Below are 20,645 nucleotides of genomic sequence, written 5' to 3'. Positions count from 1 at the left end.
AGTGTGCTTCCAAAGCAGTTAACTTTTATCATAGTTGCAGTCAACCAAGGGTTACTTTAAACGAAGAGAATTTTTTCAATATATACTGCAGTTCCTGGCTTTGTTGTACTACATCCTAGGACTCTTTCAAATGACTTAAAATATATCTTATTTCTATAAATGGCATTTATCTGACTTAGAAATACTCAGTGTCAGAAAGCCAAATGTGCCACTCCATATACATCACAACCTTTTTTTTTATTTTACTGAATAAAGCATTTAAAATGTGCTATTTAACAGGCATACTGCCAGGAGGATCTATAACTCAGTTACTAATTGTGAAATCAAGATCCCACTTTAATTCTTTCTGTCAGTTTTACTTTGCTATATGAAATTATAGAAAATAGGCGGAAGGAATTCCTGAGGTCATTCATCCATTCTCTCTCTCCCAAGGGCATATCCTTTCATCTTGAGTTATCATCACTTCTATCCATTGCGCTAGTGAATAGTGTGCTATTTCCTGTAAAAATCCCTTTTCTTCATTTCTTTGCAAGTGATAAAGACTCTGACCTTATCCAGAATTCCTACCACTACCTTCCATTGTTTTGCTTTTCAACTTTAGATCAAAGGATTTGTCCCAATTCAGGAGATAATGCTCCTTAGCATATTCAGAGTATTTCAGTTTTTTAAAATGTGGCTTCTCTGTTTAGAGAGAGCAACACAATCACAACTAACAGTGCAATTTTAAAGGGATAAGACTTGATTCATCAGTGTTTATAAAATGCCTGATCCAATCTATCGATTGTAATTCCCTAAATATGCAGTGTTCCCTTCTAAGGAATAGAATGTTTCTAAAACAAAAACTGCAGGACTCATGATTCACTGCAGGATTCACCTAGTCATTTCTTCACACATTCACTACATGGCAGTGCAGCGTTCTCATCCTATTTTCATGCAAATAATATTCTACCAATCATGAAATTGCAGGGAAACGGGGAGACAAGCATAACAGAGTGAATGTTTGTTCTGTCTCACCTTTTTCATTCCCTGAGTAGGCAGATCATTCAGTTTCTCCTTCTTTCTGTTCACAGCTATTTGTTTCTTTCATTATACTTTTCTGAGTGGTCTTTCAGCATCACAGAGCATAATTTACATGAGAATGATATAGTTGTGTCTTAACTGAAAATTCAAACATTGTAATTGTGTGTTTAAGTTTCTCCTTCTGTTTGTTGCCTTTTGGGCTCTTCTCTGTACCTTGATCTCATACCATATATTCCATGCGCTGCCACTTGCAAGTTCTTTTATGGATGGCAGCAGCAGTTTTATCACGTGTCATTGCCTTGTTACTTACTCTGCATACTTCCTCTTATTTAAAAGCAAGCTCAACTGAGTAATCAACAGATTTTTTTTCCAAACAAATTTGCCTTTCCTGAGTTCTATTCTAATCTCTTCCACATTTCATACTTTTGTATTTAATGCCAGTGCATTTCTGGTTAGAATTTGAGACTGGCCTTTTGGACAGTTAGGCAGTCTGCTTTTAGGCATGGTCACACAAGTGAACGACATGTAACTAGTGATGCCATGATTATAAAACCATTTCCATAAGATTCCCCTACGTAACATACATATTAAGAGCAAGAGTTTACCTGCGCAAGGACCCAGCATCCATTGCAGTAACTAAAGAGCTGTATTTGGTGGAGGTTGTGCTGCAATATCAACCTGAAGTGAACAGATGAGATGTCAATACAGGCTACCTCTGAGCCAAACTGAGCAAAGAGCTTTCTGTGTGCAATAAGGGGGTGGATTACAAGTTACGGGCTAACTTGATTTCAAGTACCTTTTACTATTAAAATCTATGAATGCATTTAGTGTTCTTGAAAGTGAAGGAGCAAATGATACTCAGCTGAGCAGGACTAACTGCTGGCAGTTCTGTGCCTGACCCTCTCAGAGAACTGCTCTAACATACTGTGGCCCTGGCTAGCAGTGTAGTGGCTATTCTTCCTGAGAGAAAGAGACTCTCTATGATGCTGAAGTAAGTAAAAATATCTGAGCATATATAAGTATATGTCAAATATAAGTATATGAGTGGTAGGACTAAAAGTAACACAGCAAGTTCATTCTCACTTACAATCTGATGAGCTGACTTTGGGAATTTCATCTCTGCACAACTGGTTTCCATGTTTTTACTGTAATCTTGTGTTTCTATACAGAAGTTATTTTAGCATCATACCATTTCATTTAATATCTGCTTCTTAACTGTGACTAAATAGTACATGGCACAGTGATTTCCAGGTGTTGGGCTATATGAGGTCTTCAAAATGCTACAGTGATACGATCAACCAACTCCTGGCAGTTTTCTCTGAAACATTACTCCAAAAAAAAAAATCAGTTTGAATTGCAGATAGTACTCACTGGCATTCTATGCTCTGTACAGGGCTGGTTCTGCAATTGACTTCTGGTGAGACATATTGTAAAATTTTGGGGGAATCAGTTCAGGACATAAAGAAAATGAGAAGAGAGTAGCAACTCTATGATAGCTAGCGAGAATCACTGATGAATATTAGCATGACATTTCTCTGCTTTCCTATACTCTTACTTTAAATTTACTAGGCATTTGGCTTTCTTTCAAAGATATCTTTAATCTTTCTTCACTTGGGAAAGTGAAGTGAAGTGAAGTGAAGTGAAGTGAAGTGAAGTGAAGTGAAGTGAAGTGAAGTGAAGTGAAGTGAAGTGAAGTGAAGTTTTCACAAGGAAATCTGTAAATTTCATTGTTTTATACACATAGGTTGGAGAGTCAATTTGTGTTTTACTGTGTTAAATACAGACAATTCAACTCATTTTTATGTGTTTAGAATAGACAAGCAGGTTATCTCTTGGTTCAGACACATCAGTAGTTTACAGCAACTTTAGTTGTGGCGCATCTGTTGAGGAACAAAGATTGCCAGTCGTTTAACCATTGTCGCCACTCCAGCTGCTAAGTGATATTACTTCACAGAAACCTCATTCAGAAAAAAAGTTTTAAGATAGTCCATATATGTCAAACTGGGCTGGTTAACGAAGGTGAGTGCTGTAAATCTGCCATTCAGCTTACAGACTTTAGCTGTCAATCTCACCAGCACTGATTTGTTCATTTGTCTGAGCCCTGAATTTAAGATTATCATTTTGAGCATAAGATATTGCATTCAGACAGGGCTGCTGTACACATCTCATACAAAATTCAGACCATGTATAGAAACAGATATGATTAGACTGAATATTATTACCTACAACTTTTCCTGGTAGCTATGATCTACCTAATAGGATCTGATAGCTACTCTAAATTCACAGCTCCAGAGTTCTCCACCACAAATTGCTTCCTACTGGCATAAAAGTTAGCTCAAAATAAGCTCTTCCAGTGTAGTACAGGTGTTGGGAGCAAAGCCTGAGCACATCGTGTTTTGCTGACACAGTGAGCTTTAGGATGCTTCAAGTGAAGGGCTATCGAAATGCTAGCCTGCTCTAACTTGCACTAGTGTCAGTGTTGATATTGGCCAGTCATAGCAACATAGCAAGGTATGAGAAACAAGCGTTTTTCTCCCTTCACCTCTTCCTTTCAGATATACTTATCTCTTACCATGTCAAGCTGAAGAGTTTACAGAAGCTTGAAAAACTTAGGAAAAAACCCTCTGTTTAGAGGGATTCCTATCTCTTCTACTCCCTTTTGTCTTAAAGTCAGACATTACCCAGATTTGTGTCTTTAGACAGCATTAAACCCATCAATGGCCTTTTAAATCTGAGAATCAGTAAAAAAAAAAAAAAGTTTTTCCAACAGCAATTACCTTCAAAACCTGTTACTAATTACTAGCTGAAACGAGAGAACAGGGCATGTACTGTACCTTTTGCAGTGTATGGATCTCACTTTCTTTGGAGTTTGATGTTATAAATGTACAGATAGGGCCAATCCTAATCTTCTATTACCTATACATTGCTGCAAAAATTCTTCTTTTCCCCTGCACAATGCCTTGAGACAGGAGTTCAGTGTAACCTTCCTCTCTCATTCAGAGGAGAGGGAAATAATTAGCTGTACACATTTTTTTTTTCATTTTCCTCTTCCAAGAACAACTCCTGTGGAAGGAGCTGCCATTAAACTGTGCTATCTCTCATGCTCTTTCCTTGAGAAAGATAATTAAGACAGCAGCAGTTGTTGCAAACTTACTTGAACATAGGTGGTGACTTTAGTGGCTTCCGTCTCTCTTTTCGTTTGAGACTGTGTATGATTTCTTCTGTTTTCACTTCAGCTGGCCACTTTTGGTCTTCCATTAAAGTTTCTTTGCATTTTTATACATACACATTAATAAAAAACAGCTCCTTCATTCAGAGTTGTTCTCCAGTCTTTCTAGTCATACATTCATGATCAACAGATGGAAAATAAATAAGGCCTCTGCATTGTGATGACCAGAGACTGCCGTACTGGTTAACAGCATTTTTGGAAAAGATCAGAGAACCACCTATTTTATTTTAGGTCTCTTGAGAAACATGACTGATCCCTTTGTTACGTCTCCACTTTGTTCCCTATACTGACATACAACATCCTTAGTTTTTAAAATCTTATATTTTAAGAGTATAATTTGAAAATTTGGTATCACCTTAAGGAAAATTTTGTCACACTGAACAGCATGCCAAGTGCTTTAACAGGTTGACTGAGTCTAGGAAAGCAGAGTTTTACATATAGGTACATGTACACCTTCCAGAGTTTATAGGATTTTTTTTTTAAGTAGAACATAATTAAAGTGAACCCAAAATGACTGACTTTGATTAAGAAAAAAAGGAAACACAAACCTGTCTGTTAGATAAAGACTTCTCTTACGAATCTTGTTGCAATATTATATTAATCTGTAGGAGATCTAGACTGGATGGAGAAGATGAAATTGTCTTATCCCTGTAAATATTTACATTTAAAGAGAAAATAAATATTATCAGGGCAAAAAATACATTAAGAGGAAGGAGGTATCAAAACTCACCTTTAATAATTTTTGTATTATTGGGAGCCATAAAAATGGTATTTTACATTTCTGGAGCATGTATTCTAATGAATTTCAAAAGATCTCATAAGAAATAATGCCTCTATTTTACATGAGGAAACCAAAATAGCACAACATTTCTTTAGAACTCCAATGCAAGTGATTTGCTAAGGGTGACAGCACAGCTCTTGGAGAATTAGAGAAGAAATCTAGGTCTCCATTTTCATGCTCGAGCTTTTGGAACAGGAGCATTTCCTATTGGAAATATGAATGTATCAGACTTCAAAGAGATGCTTAAATAGTATGCTGAGTTTATTCTTGAAATTGATATGCTGCTTGATGTCCCTGTGAGACTTCCTTTCACCCTCTTTCCACTATTCTTTATGAGAAATAAATGAGGTAAAGCGTAACTCAGATCCTTAGTCTGAGGGTATGTGAATCAGTTTCCACTGAGTCATACAGTCATATAGTTTGGAAGGGACCGCTGGAGGTCATCTGGTCCAGCCTCTCGCTCAAAGAAAGGCTAGCTGCATCAAGTTGCTCAGGGCTGTGCCTAGTTGAGTTCTGAGTATTTCCAAGCTCGGAGATTTCACAGTCACTCTGGGCATCTGCTTCAGTGTTTGAATGCCCTCATGGTGAACATTTTCTTCCTTATATCAAGTCAGAATTTCTCATTTTGCATCTTCTGTCCATTGCTTCTCATCCTTCTACTGTGCACCTCTGAATAGCAGACCTGCCCTTTAGTGTGTTGACTGCTCCTCTAATTTCATATCATACATCAGCTTTCTGAAAGTGCACTTCATCCCATCATCCAGGTCATTAATAAAGACATTTAGTGATGTTGGCCCTGGATCATTAACTGACAGATGCACTATCTTGTCAGTCACTAATCTATTCCATCTCTCAGTAGTGTGGCCATAAGAGTACTCTGGAAGACTGCGTCAAAAGCCTTGCTAAATTCAAGACAAACAATGTTCATGTCCTCCCTTTATCCGCAGAGCAATTCATGTCACTGTAGAAGGCAGTCATGTTAATCAGGCGTGATTTGGCCTTGCAAGGTTGATGCTGGCTGTTCCAAATTATCTTGTATTTCAAGTGTTTGGAAATAGATTCCAGGATGATTTGATGCATAAACTTCCTGGGTTTGATAGGGGGCTGGCTGGCCTGAATTCCCCAAACCTCCCCTCTTGCCTGTCTTGAGGATGGGTATGATGTTTGCCTCTTTCCAGTCATCAAGAACCTTCCTCTGTGTTCATGACGTATCAAAGATTACAGAGCATGACTTCACCAAGACATACATTACTTAAAAACCTTCAGATCTTGTCCCATCTTGTCCCATCTAGTTGTGTGGGTCTGTTTGGCTTTACACTGTAAGTAAGTTCCTAGACATTGTTTTGGATTTTAGTTCAAATTGACCCAGGTTGTCAGAGTGAACAACAAAGATTCCAAGATTTCCCTCATTTTCAATAAAACCTGTAAAACCATACCCTGTTTTTTTGATCATAGAGATGACAGAGCTGTTTTTGAGGCAGATTTTAAATGGCCTTATGAAATACTAGGCCACTTTAAAAAAAAACAGATTTGAATAGAGGCTTACATTTTCAGTATTTGGATTTTATCTTTTTCATTAAAACAGCAGAAATATAGGTTTTGGAAAAAATTCATGATGAAACATGATGAAAAATGTGTTCAGAATTTCAGACATTTATTAGTATTCAAAACCAAATAAGCCCTGTCTGGTGACAGTTTTATTTTTAAGAAATTGACCAAGCTGTATTGCCACCCAGTAGAGATTCTAGTTTAGTTCAAAAACTGCAGGTCTAGGACCTGAAGGACTTACCTGTCACTGCTAAACCCTTGCAGACATTGAAATGGCATATTAAATGAATACTCATGTATATTCTCTGATAACTTATTGAGTATTCCTGATACAGTGCTGAAGGACTGACTCCTCAAGCTTATGCTTTCTAATAGGATATTTTAATATGCAGAAACAATGCATATCTCATAGTACCAATGGAATTAAAGCTGTTAAAAAAGATAAATATAATAATCTAATAAAATTCAGGCATATCATTTTGGTAATGATTTTGGTTACCTCTTGTCTATAGAATCGTGGAGCCAATATCTTAGACATTGTTCCAGAATAAGGATCTTACTGTGGAAACACAATAAAACTATAAAAGTTGTCCATTTTGCCGTGTGTGTGTATATATATACATATATATATATACATACACACATGTCCTTTTCTTCAGTAAGGAATTCAACAAGGATGTAAGCAGGCTGCAAGTCTCACTTTAAATTCACAGTAAAGTCTAACAGTTTCAAATGATGAGCTTTATCTTAATTTAGAATGAATTAAAATGTCAAGTTTCCCAACACTACTTTGTGTCTTCCAGTCTTTTTTCTGTTCCATAGTCAGAGTAAGAAACATCAGAAACATATGCCAAAAAGGCCTGAAACAAACAAACAAAAAAGACTAATAGATATGCTGAGGTGACCTTTCACAAAGGCAAAACCAGAGGAAAATCTAGTCCATAGGATCAACATTACCCATAAAGATGTGATTCAAATTTTGAATGTTCATTTTGTCCCTTCCATGTAAGTATAACATCTCCAGAATAATGGCTTGCAAATAAATGATTTACTTCTGCTCTTTATTTGAGATGTAAAACTTAAATTGGGATTTCAAATATATACTAAAGTGTGATAGTGGTGAGACAAAGAATGGGTTGAAGTCATTTCTAGCAGAAACAGAAGTGGAGGTGTACTTCAGGTTATGTTGCATTCGGGCCTCAGCAGTTCTATTTGATGTAGCTTGTGATACTTCTTTCCCACATTCTACTATTTACATTTGCTTTCTTTTACCATTTTTTTTCTCACGACCTTGAGTTTAAGGAATTTCATCAATACATCTCTGTGATTATTGAAAATGTTAGAGGTAGTCTCAGATGTCCCCTCGCTCACTTGAATCTTCATTCTGTTAGAGCTGGTCATCTATTTAGTCAGAGTCACCAGGAAAGTTGAAGGGTATTTATTGTTTTCGGTTTGTTTTACTAAATCTCTGTGAAAATAAGGAAAGCTGGCTTGATTCCCTCTATTTATACATAGAAATAACTCTTGTTCACTGAATGACCCTTACCCTATAGATCCAGTCATCCATACCATGGGAAAAAAAAATTGTTGTGTCTATTCATTTTCATTGGATATCATCCAGAAAGCAGAAGTACTAATGCTTAAGTAATGTTCATCTCATGGTGGTGAACTGCAATAAAGAATTCTTCATATGTCATAGTCAATCTGCTGAAACTTTTTCCCTTCTCTGAAACATAAAATCATTCAATATTTTGGCCCATGAGGGCGCACACACACATTCAGATGCAAATGGAAGTGCCAGCCTTGTAATTTATAGAAGAATTCTTCAAACAGTAGTGTCAACAGTTAAACCTACAAAAAAAAAAAAGCTCTTCCCAGGGGAATTAAAGAAAATCAGAGCTGTATTGCTTAAACAGTTAGGTTCAGATCCTGCAAGTTTTACTCACCTAAATGGTCTGTACTCATGCAAAATGGCCCTTTAATTTTGTTGATTACACAGGTGAGCAAGAACTTCATCTGAAGATAAGGAGTTGCAGAATCAGCTACATTTTTAGAAAGCTGTCTCCTAAGAACATACCTATTTGTTAGCTGTGCTTGCTAGCAATTATATACAGTTACATTTGAATATTAATTACATTTTTATACAATGTTAGTGTTTAGCACATATATGCACACAGTATAAAACAATTTAAGATATATCTAATAAAGTAAAATATATCTAATAAAATATATCTAATAAAGCATGTGTAAAGCATGGATGGGAATGTTCCGTTCCATGCTACTAATGTGTACTTCCCTGTCCCACAGCCCCTTGCTTTCAGTTCGTTAAGTGCCAGCAGCGTATTCCCAAACTGATATAGAGGTTTGTACCAGTACAAACAAACAAAAAAAAGAATTAAACTATATTTGCTACTTTTTAAGCAGTGATGTCCATGATGTGCTCCCAAAGGCCAGCATAAGTTCACCTTGAGCACATTAGCAGAGGCTACATTAAAATAAAAATTCTTAAGTACTAGCTATTTTAAAGATAAAACCTTTCCTATTCTCTGTAAATTAATTTTGATCAATATACTATTCCAAAGCATTTCCTCATTAGCATATCCTATAGTTTATTGTCAGACCCTGTCCACTGAGAACAATTGTGACACAGACTGTGAATATTCAGCACTAGAAGTCTGTAAATCTGAGTAAGTAATGACAGAGCCTCTTTAGAGAGAGTCAAAAGGAGGTGAGCTGAGCAGAATAATGGCAGTCCTGGGGAGGGGCATATTTTGATTTAATCAGAGCTATAGCAACTAGAAAAGATATTATTAAGAGGACTCACTCTCTGAAATAAATGCTTTTTCAGATAAATGCACAGTTTAAACTGGCTTGCTAAATTGACATCCTTATATCCACTCTCTTCTCTGGATCTAAGGAAAATTGATCATTTCACTTGCTTTTCATCTGTATTACAGATTTGTGTGCGTGTGTATGCGTGTGTATGTACATGTAAGGTGTGCCTGTGTGCACACACAAGTAACAGAATGTAATGGCAATGAGGGAGGGGTTTTTGCTTTTTTTAACAAAGTTGAAGGGTTTTTTTTTTTTAATGGAGTGGTACCTAGTAGTCATTGCCCACTATTGTAAAAGCTAAGAAGTATTGCAGCTTTCTCTTGCCTGTGTTTGCCCAGCCACCATTCTACATACTACAAGCACTGGGAAATTTCAATGACACAGCTTGGAATGGGTTCAGTGACCTCAATTATGCCCTCCCACCCACTCCAAACTCCTTTCAATTTGCAAAAAGCTTTAAGTGGACAAAACCCAGATGCCTTTTGCTTGTAGTTCAGTAAGAACAGATTGGGCATGTAGATTCTTGTCAAAGTGATGTATGTAGTTCATTTTCCATTAACTCTTTCTTAACTAAGGATTTTAAATTCTTAGTTCCAAGTCTAGCACTCTGCTCTGCTTTCTACTGTTTTTAAAGTTCATTATGTCTACAGCATCATTTTAAAARATGAACCTTAAAAAGCTTTGGCTAGACATTGACAGATACAAAACAGACTGTATGTTTGATTCTGCTTTTAAAGGCAATCACTTTTTTTTCTTTTTAAACATGTTTCATATATAATAACGCATCCTATTGTCTAAGACAGTTCAAAAGCACTGACCAAAGATAATACAAACACAAGTTTGGGGGAAGAAAGAAATGGCTTGTGGAAATGATTTACTAGTCCAAACAAGTACATGGGCCCTGATGACCTTGAGAGCTTGCTTGAGTTGGCTTGCTTAAACCTAGATTGCTTTTGTAATGTTGTAATATTGCCCCAACGAGTTGATCTCCCCCACCCCCGGACATTTCATTACACTCCCTTTCTCCCCCTCTCTCTCTCTGTCTTTCTCTTTCTGCAGAAACATGTGCTGTCAATAATGGAGGCTGTGATCGGACTTGCAAGGATACGGCGACAGGGGTACGGTGCAGTTGCCCAGTTGGATTTACTCTGCAGCCTGATGGGAAAACGTGCAAAGGTCAGCTTCTGTTTGCTTTGCAATGCATCATTTGCCTTCAGCAATTCCAGTACAAGATGTAACTATTCAGATATTTAATCAATACTTTGAGTTAAGGCCATACTAGCATAGTGATTGCAATTGAGTTCATTAGCTTTCTCCTTCCCTAGTTTTTCTGTATTTGCTTATTTTAATCATTTTACTCTGCATTCATTAGAGGGTTTTATTACTGCAGAGAAATTAGATACAGAGGTCAAACTGTTTCAGACTGACCAGAGCTTGGGGAAAAAAAAAAAAAAGTTCAGGGCTGCAAAAACCTTCAGATTTCAATGTGAGACCTTTGTAAAACTTGAGACATCTCATGGTGTCTGAAGTTGTACTTTCAAAAAGCAACTTAAAAATCTTAACCAGAACATTTTTACCTACAGACAATCAAGTTATCATTAAGTGAGACTGAGCAAAAGCAGGAGAGGTATTACTCAAAAGAAATTCACACACAAAAAAAWTGTCCATATCCACCTATTTAAAACATCAAAAGTAGCCAGTTATAAAAGAAACTCAAAACCTAGACCATTTTTCCATTTTCATATTGTTTTCTTCTCGGTTCCTTGAAAGAGATTTGTAGATAGACATCCAAGAGAACATGGCCTGTATTTTGTTGTCATAGAGAACACTCTTTTGTCACTCAGTGATTTAGCATAAGTTGACCTAACTTGCTAAGAAACTACTGGCACTATTTTCTTCAAAGTGACCAAAACCATCAGAATATCTCCAACCCAGGACTTGATGTTACCTAAAATAGTAAAACCCACAAAAATAAACAGAAAATCTGTGGTTTCCCCTTGCTCCAGGCTGAAAACTCCCAGTGCTTCAGCATGATCCTGTTAATATTTATAGAAATAACAGTCCATTTGCCTGTTTATTTGAAAATAAAACTTTTAAACTGCCATTGCACACAATGTTAATAGTTAAGAGTGAGCACACATCAAAAATCAGTCATTTTAGTTCAAGCCACATAAAAATAAATCTTCATTTTTACTGTCAGACTAGCTAAGCCATAGCAGAGGAGTAACACTGATTCTACCAAGTGTTTAAAAAGGAGGCATTTTAATACTGTAATGTACACCTAGACTTGATCATGTTTATTATCAAAAATGCATCACGAAAATAAGATTAATTCCAAATTTATGTTACTTCCATTCAGAGGCTGGGCCATAGAGCTAACATGAATCAATACTTATATAATAATCAAGCCTATAATTAGCACTGCAGACAAAATGAAATATCCAACTCATCTTCAAACAAATGCCCTAATTCTAAGCTATCTTGCATTTTATTTTTTTTTTCTCTTTTTTACAAGAATAAAGTATAAGAAACAGAATCCATGTTATTTATGATGTTGGAGATTCTTTTTTTGCATTCTTAAAATAGATGGCAACTGGAAATTCACTTACTTTGTTGAACAGACCAACCAGCTCATTTCTTTATAACCTTTATTGACATTTTAGAAAACACTCTTCAACACAGAACAGCAAAATATGTATTTTACATTTAATTTAACTGAATGTAATAATTATCTATTGTAATGCACTGTGAGATTTCTGGGCTGGTTTCTGCTTCCCTGAAGGTAGATTATAAAGTCAATCCTAAGTCAAAATTGTCCTCTGAGATTTACATCTTCTGCATGTCAAAGGGAGCATTTCCATGGAGTAACACTGATGTCTTCTCTGCTCCTCTTCCTTATATGTAGATCTGGCAAAAGACTGAGGTGAGGGAGTTCAATGTTCACATATTCCTTCCCTTGTTTTCTATAGAACTAAAAGAAAAGAGCAGACTTCTCAAGTTTTCTCCTTTAATTTTTTTCCTTTACTCTCCTTGAGTTGACTGGCCAGGGATTTCTTATACATGCAGTTCCTTGTTCCATGTATGTGTAATAATTACGTCTGCATTATAATAGAGATGGATAATCCATTGAGTGCCTTCTAAAGCATCTTCAGGGACCATGTAGCTATCACATGCTGTCTTTTGTGGACAGAATTTCCAATCTATCAAACATCACAGTGTCTCCAAGTGAGGTTTTTCACAGAAGCATCACTTTGAGAGCAGCTATATTTCTAAATATGGGAGAAAGATATATCCCTATATGAAAGTAAAATACAGAGACAGGGCATGCAAGAAAAGTTGTGAGAAACTGGAGGGATAATTAATGTATTAACTGAAAAATGCAATTTTGGGTTGAGTGAAATGATTAATATGTTTAGCTTAAAGTTAGCAAGTAATGTTGACCCAAAAGAATGTTTTGATTGGAAAGTCTATGATTTTTAGTCCATTTTGGCATCTCCCTCCCTATGGCTTTCTATATAGTACAGCTACTATTTGAAATTATGCAGTTGCTGAGATTCAAGGGTTTTAAATAAAACTCGGAGAAGCATCTGAACTGCTGAATACTCCAAGGAGGATGTTGTGCAGTTTATTCATCTGTAGTTTTAGAAATAGACAGTTTCAGCTCATTTGTAGGTGATTTCTTCAATAGTGCACTTTTACAATACTAGTATTTTATGGAAACATATTGCCACTTCACTATGTTTTATTAGTGAATCAGTTAATTTAAGGAACATATTTATTTTTAAATTAATGAAACAAAAATTTTTTGATTTTTTAATGTAACAAATGTTCCTAGATGGCTCTGGTCAAAAATCAAGACTGGTCTGTTAGGCATCATCTATGCATATAAAAGGTAAAAGAGTTTATTATCCAAAATGTTCACAGATTTTTTTTTTAGCAGTTTGGAAGTTCATTAACTGTTTAATATTGAAGAAAATAAATATGCCTATAAAAGAAAAGGTATTTTTTTCAAAGAAAGAGTGTATGCAAACATGATTTATTTGCCAAAAGTTAGTAAATAATCCCTGTAAATGTCAGTAGTTGTTCCACACTTTGTTTGCAATAGTATAATTCATATTCTATAACTCTATTGTAAAAGCTGGGGGACATTCAAATCACAGAGTATAAAACTGAGTCAGGACTGAAATTCCAATGTTTCTACTGGCCTTTTCCCAATATATCAGAAAGTGGAAGGTGCAGGGAAGCATGTTACAATGTAAGAGACCAATCTTCAGCAGTTTTGCACATCGACCTTTTTCACATGCTCCATGGGAAGTGGGAGTTCATTGTACTGAATCATGCTGCTTTTGTTAATGCAGAGTGGAGACAGGTTTTTAGTGAATTTCACTAAAATAGAAGACCTTGTGGCAAAAATCTTAGTGTGTGGAATATGCACAAGTAAGCTGGTAGCCAATAGGAAGATTACTGTGGAGGAAGATAGTTTGATTTCTTTGGCCTAACCAGGACAACTTGAAAAATCTTTTTGTCTCTGATTCTTTCTCCCTTGTGTGATCTTGCACTGAAATAAGAAGAAAGCGTTGCCTGGGGGGTAGTTAGAGGAACCTTCAGTTGAGTTAATGGTGACTGAGATCAGATTTACTAAGTTTTTTCTCTTCCTCTTTGAAAGTTAGTCTCCAAACCAAATCTTCTCTCAGCTAGGTTGGTGCCCAGTGGAAAAATGCTTCTTATATCCCTTCACCTTTCTTATCAGCTGTAGACCATATCTCTTAAGAAGCCAAACCTTGGAGGTCTTGATCAGCTAATAGAAGAGGAAACACATCCCAGATCGAAATACTTCTATACTCCTCCCTCTTATTAATGATATTTAATTCTGCTACCATTGTGATTCGGTGGTCCCAGCTTGATGCTGAGTTCATTTGATCCTGTTGATTATTGTATTATGCATGACAAAACAGGATAGTTCATTTCCTGAAATACCTACCAAGTCATCCCACATAAATCAGCTAACACAGACGGAAAGGGAGGGAGAGGATTAAATAACTTAGTGGCTCAGGGTGTTTATTGCCTCTTGCCCACTTTTCAGTATCTCTGATATTGTGGATATCAGGAGTTCACTGGTCCCTAGTTCCCTGTTAGTTGGTTTCTGTGCATCTTCCCTGCTAAGTACCCATTTCATGCAGTCAGCCATAAGCTGCTCTCAATGAAAAAGTTTGTTTAGCATTTTAATTATATCAAGTACAACTTATGTAACTGATAAAGCAGGAGACTCATTTGAGAAAAGCTTATGAGGATCAAAAGGAGTGAAGTCAGATTAATTTAATTTTTGAAGACTGTTTAAATCCTAAAACAATTTAGGACTTGATTGTGTCAGGGCAGCTACGGAAGGGTGGGGGAAAAGCTGGGCAAGAGGGAGTTCTTCTTTCTAGGATTTACAGGGAAGAAGGGGAACGACTCTAAAAAACATCTGAAAGAAAAAAAGGGGCTTTCTTTGTTGATGCCCCAAGAAGTGAATTAGGGCAGAGGCCACAGGCTTCTGGCAAGGTTTAAAATGTAGGACAGTGTGGCTGATGTGCTCCACCTTTGCCTCAAGGATTAACAAATGGTGCCCCCAAGGCACTTTGGTGCTCCAGACTAATGCAACTTCCCACCGCTGTTCACAAAGCCGTAGCACAAGGTGCAGCCCCCCTGAACTACTGACTCAGATGGCAAACAGGATGTAGTTTTTAAGCAATAAAAACCAAGCGTAAATGGATCTGAAGGATTTATGGAGCAAAACCTACATCTCAAATGTGTTCTGTAAAGTGCCACCTAACTTTGCCATGTCCCGTAGATATTTTGTAATAATAAGATATGTATTACTTTGTTGAACTAACTTGTTGTTTTTGCATCATTTTCATTGGTAAGCTTGACGGTGGCATTTTGGGGAGGTAGATTCTCAGCTGGGCTAAAATATCTTTTTTTTTTTTTTTTTGGTAGTATGATATTTCATTGATAATCTGCTCCCATCTGTGGCTGAATACAGCAGTATTATTTCCCATGTGCAAATACATTTTTGCCCTATCCAGGTGATCTCGTGGACATGTGTTTAGGAGACAGAAAGGTCCCTGCACATCCACATCTAAAGAGGGGGCATTTTATTTTCTGTGCTACACTAAGAGCTCTCCTTAGTCTTCTGGCATACTGTTTAACTAGAGCGGTGTTATGCTGGGGTTATGTGACTGGATGCTGTTTAGGCAAACATTTCTTCTTCCTGCTGTCTCATTGTCATGGTTACCCAGCAATGTGGTGTGCTCTCCACTTCCTCAAAGCAGGCCCCCATCCTTTTGCATTCAGATGCAGCAGAGAAATGTGGCACTTACGTGCTTAAATACTTGACTGTGCTGCAGTGGGAGCATCAGAAATGCCTTGTCTTTGAATGGCTTGTCCACTAACTCTGTTTTGTAACCTTCCCTCTCATTAAAAAACCTAGAAATGAAAAGCAGAAGCATACAGACAAAAGAACTATTTTAAAGACCTAAATCAAAGTTTATTGAAATAAAGGAAATTTTTGCATTGGCTTTATTAGATTGACATAGTAATTGCCCCTTTTGATCATTCTTTCATTGCAGGCTATTATGTCAGGAGAATGCATTCTAAATTATTTTTGGATATAAAAAAGTGAAACTTTGATAGTGAATTAAATTTTTTGAATGGAATTGTTTCCCTGAGGAAACTATTTTGTTACAGAATTAGTTTCATTTAAGCAAAATATGCCATGTTTTGTTAAATGTGAACTGAAAGGTTTCATTAAATTAAATGTGTAACATTAATGCTTGACATCAGTGTGGTATAAGAATATGACTCAGATGTTGAAGGCTTTCCTCTCTTTTCATTCAGAACTAACACTAAGAGAAAAGCTCACGATGAACAGTGTAGCTGGCCAATTTGGCTTCATTTCCTGGCTACAGAGTATCTGTGAACAGTTATGATTTCCTCCATCATTTCATTACTTAAAATTACTTAAAATTACTTAAAATTTGTTTTAGGTTTTTCTCTAAATTGGATTAAATTGATTAAAGCTTTTAGAATGACATCTTGTCAATTCTGATCAATTCATACAAAATTGAAAATGTTTCCTCTTTGTTGGCAGGGAACACTGGAAAGAGTGTAGGTGATATTTGTTGTTTGACTTTAGTAAGGTGAAGTTGTTAATTCAGTACATCAAACAGCAGCTTGCTTGAGTTATGATACTGGCTTTGTTTGATTGATTGGATAAGTTTCATGGTAGTATATTTTTTCACTGATTGGCTGAATGTACAAGTTTTTACCGGAGGAATAATTACCCATGCTGAACTAAGGTTTTGCTTTGTTACATCCCTGACTCAATGTTGACATTTTTTTATACACCTCAGCAAGATAACCTCTGTGAAATATATGCATCAGCCAAGTTTACACCAAGGCAGGTGGAACTTAAGTGACCACACTTTTCACACTTAATGCCTTTAGAATCAAGTCTGTAGGTTTGGAGCAGGCCTTCAGAACTAAGATGGGTTCACCTAAGAAGTAAATGCAAGACAGGCACAAACCCTGTTAGACAGAATTCATGTGAACGAACTTTTTTTAAATCTTCTTGGTTTGGGCAATGTTGATCCATTTTTCTCCCTTAGCTATGTAGAGACCTGCTTGAAAGTAGTCATCTAAATACTGAAAGCTTTCCTCAGGTTGATTTCTCACAGAAAGTTCTTAGATTTTTGTTTAAGCAAGACATCATTTGACCAAAGGTATACATGACTTAAAAACCACAAGGGTTTAATGAATGCCTAAATTACATTAGAGAAGAGATCAGTAAAATAGCATGCTGCAAAGCTAGACCTAAGTTCCCTGCTGAATTGTGTAACTTCCACTTGAAGGTGTACCATTACAGAATGTATATACTTAGCTTCTGCATAACTTTGAGGAACCTAAATTCCCGAAGGACCTAAGCTGCAAAGCTTGAATCAAGAAGTTGAAATCTGAATTGCGGTGGAACTGGCCATCTAGGCGTTCTCTGCTTGGTTTATATAATCGGGCAGGTATTCTGCTGCCTGCTGGGTCAGAGAGGTTGTGGAAAGGGAAGAAGTGATTGTTTGCTCATCCCCCTTAGCTGGAATAGTTACCTTGAGAGGGGAGGATGTGGAAACCTTCCTTGTCCTGAGGAAAAGGTAGGGTTTGAAACCCAGCCTCTTCCATCTGGGTGAGTATGCTAGCTGCAGGTCTTTCACTTCCTTGTTCCAGGGCAAAGGGGAAGAAAAAAAGACTGATAATAGTAAGAAAAACAGAGGGCTCATATCCATCAATGAGGATTAGAAGGAAACACTGTCTCTTCAACACAGCACAGGTGGGTGGGGATCTATGCCTGACCTTTCTCTATCCTTTCTTGGCACTATTTCCTAACTGGTTTGGCTCTGTTGCCTTTGGTAATCATGTTGTGGGCAACTCATGTGCTGAGCAAAGAGCCTGAGCACCTAATCCAGGCCTAAGAATTGCATCAAAAAACAGATCATTAAACAGTGTGCTGTAAAGCTGAACCTAAGTTCCCTGTTGAATTTATTCACATACATCAGCATTTTAAATTATAAGGAATTTAAATTATCTCCTCCTTAGGAACGCAAACCTCTAGAATTTCCTTACAGAGGCAGTTCTACTCATAGCTGCTGGGACTGCTCCTGCCTGAAATTCACCATGCAATTTCTGTGCATCTCCCATTAGCACTGTCACTTAGTGATACCTATAGTACTCCACAAAGAGAAAAGGAATTGCTACCTTTTCTACGTTACATGGTGTTAGTGTGAATGGATATGGCCTTGGCACTGAGAGAAGCTGGGAGGTACAAAAAAGAGATTTTTTCAGCTAACTTTTCTCTAGCAGATGAGATTTTTTCATATACATAAAGATGCCAGTTTAGCTTCCTCCGCACTGGACACGTACTGTTTTGGGGGAACATAAAAATTTTCAGCTATTACTATTTTCCAGTGCTGTCTTCGATGGGAAATAACATACATGCAAAAGGCTTGAAAGAGTGAACTCAGAGGAAATAGGCAGCTGGCAGTCATAGCCTCCACTGCAGTCAGAGTGCTATAGCACCAGCAAGTGTCCACATAAATGTCAGTCACAAGATTACAAGCAGCAGTGGGTCTTTCTTAAAAGATACCTCTAGCAAAGCCAGAAATGGGAGAGAATTACTTGTCCTATTCCCTTTTCTTCTGATCACAATTCCCTTAGTAACTGCAGCACCTAAAATGGTCATTTACTTCTGTGGCACATCTTTAAGATAATTTATGTAGTTAATAAATTGTCTTATTGCTTTCAATAGTGGTTCATACATTGCTTCTTGATGTCAGAGTAATCTGATGTACAACAGATTAAATATTGCTAATGTTTTGCTGATATGTTGCCTTGTATTCATAGTCTATCTTGAAAAGTATCATATGGAAAATAGCTCCTTTGCCTTACTCTCAGTCAAAGATACAGGGATGACTAGTGAGAGCAGCATTTCATTTAAGCTATTAAGTAGCTTCATTTTGCTTGCTGCGCATAAATAAAGCTATCTGGTTGGATTGCTCTGGGATATCCCAGCGCAATAGTATGCATGTTCCTCAGAGCCTGTGAAAAGTAACTAAAGGAAAGATAGGATTACTCTCAGTAGGCTTAAATTTACTATTTTGGTATCTCCAACAAATACAAATCTTTGCAAACAGAAGCAGATTGAGATACACAGAGTACTTAGACCCTCTGTGAGGAAGTTGACCTGAACAGATGGAGCATTTTAACCAAGATTTCCATGAGTGGCAAGCAATGTGAGCTTTTAAGGTGCTTGGCCAGATACCCTTCAGGCTTTTTAGGGGAAATTTTCTTAGTGAAATCTCACTTATGAACTTCTGAAATGAAGGCAGTGAAAATTACTGTTTCTTTTTAAAAATACAGGTTGTCATCTTCAGGCCTTGGTTTGCAACTCTTTATCTTCCTTTGACCCCAAGGCCCATATTGCCCCTGCCATGGATACTAACCTAGAAGCTCTGCCCCATCTTCTGTACATCAGTTCTCATTGTGCTTCAACTTTGAATTGTGCCTTTTACTCCTTTGAGGAATCATATGGCATCACATTTTTTAGAATATAGTCAGAAGAATAGGTTACCTCAAGGTAAAATAGGCACATCAGCATTGGTCACTGCTGATGGGGTCTTAATATCACATGGCTAAGCTGCCCCTTATTTGCACAGGCTTAAAGGCATATGCATTGGGAAATAACATGGAACAGCTGGCACCCTCTGAACTCATATCCTATTGAAATAATTTGCTCATAAGCACATGCCAATAGACTAATCCCAGCCTACAGGATAGCCATGTTATTTACCACCTGAACTGGATTACCCATTGTACTTCAGAGTCTGATCAGTGAGGAAGAAAGTGACTCTTAATCTCAACAATAGGAGCATTAAAAAAAATGGATTTTTATACAGTGGCCAAGACAGATGTGTATTCTCCATTCATGTGATATAGTCAATGCAGGACAAAATTCAAATTTCTCTCTGGTTTCTTTTTACCATCTGTAACACTTACTCAGAAGACTTTCTGGCTCCAGGGGTTTCATACTTCCTTGATTTTTGGCAATACCAAATCATAGCCTGTTTTCTTCAAGCCAGTGTCCACAAGCTGTCTGGAGTCAGGAAACAGAATTTTAGAAGTTATTAGAGTATATGTACTCTCTTAATAACCCTTAAATGTTTACTGAGTAAGATTATTTTGAGCTATTCTTTATCCCTGATGGCTTTCTCATCAACTTAAACCAACAGTAATCTTCCCAACAGTCAAATCAAGATGCATTTTTCATATTTTTTTCCACAGCAGCTTTACTTCCATCTGACTCTTACATGACTTTACTTTCAAGATGTAACAGCTTACCTTCCCAGTATTCATAACTAAAAGTAAGCACATGTTCAAATATAAACAGCATTTGAATTTGCATCTTTGTATATGTAAGCAAAAAGCTATCAGAAAACAAGAGATCAGCTATGATCATAGACCACTATAGCCAAAAATCAAAACAAAAAATACCCTTGCTCTGTCCATGCTGAACACAGAGCAATAAGAAAGAGCCAAAGCTGAATTTACAGCAGAATTTCATGGTTGATGCAAAAATGTAGGTCTGACTGACTGTCTAGTTTGCAGGAGCCAAGAAGGATTGAAGTCTGATACAAACATTTTTTATTCTAA

The 20,645-nt window shown here is 36.9% G+C and overlaps 1 protein-coding gene across 4 annotated transcripts in view; it reads left to right on the top strand.

Annotated features, from left to right (window-relative positions):
* The window catches only part of SCUBE1 (signal peptide, CUB domain and EGF like domain containing 1), a 216,950-nt gene that overhangs the window by 125,832 nt on the left and 70,473 nt on the right, over nt 1-20,645 (top strand). For all 4 annotated transcript variants that reach the window (XM_085324449.1, XM_085324448.1, XM_085324447.1 and 1 more), the window contains one exon: nt 10,473-10,589. In XM_085324449.1, the coding sequence (XP_085180575.1) occupies nt 10,473-10,589 (117 nt within the window). The remainder of the gene's footprint in view (nt 1-10,472; nt 10,590-20,645) is intronic.

Source organism: Rhea americana, unplaced genomic scaffold, assembly GCF_003343005.1.
Source record: "Rhea americana isolate MKP2758 unplaced genomic scaffold, rheAme1 scaffold_91, whole genome shotgun sequence".
Lineage (NCBI taxonomy): Eukaryota > Metazoa > Chordata > Aves > Rheiformes > Rheidae > Rhea > Rhea americana.
The sequence above is the reverse complement of the archived record's forward strand: the minus strand, read 5'-3'. Positions and strand labels throughout refer to the sequence as shown.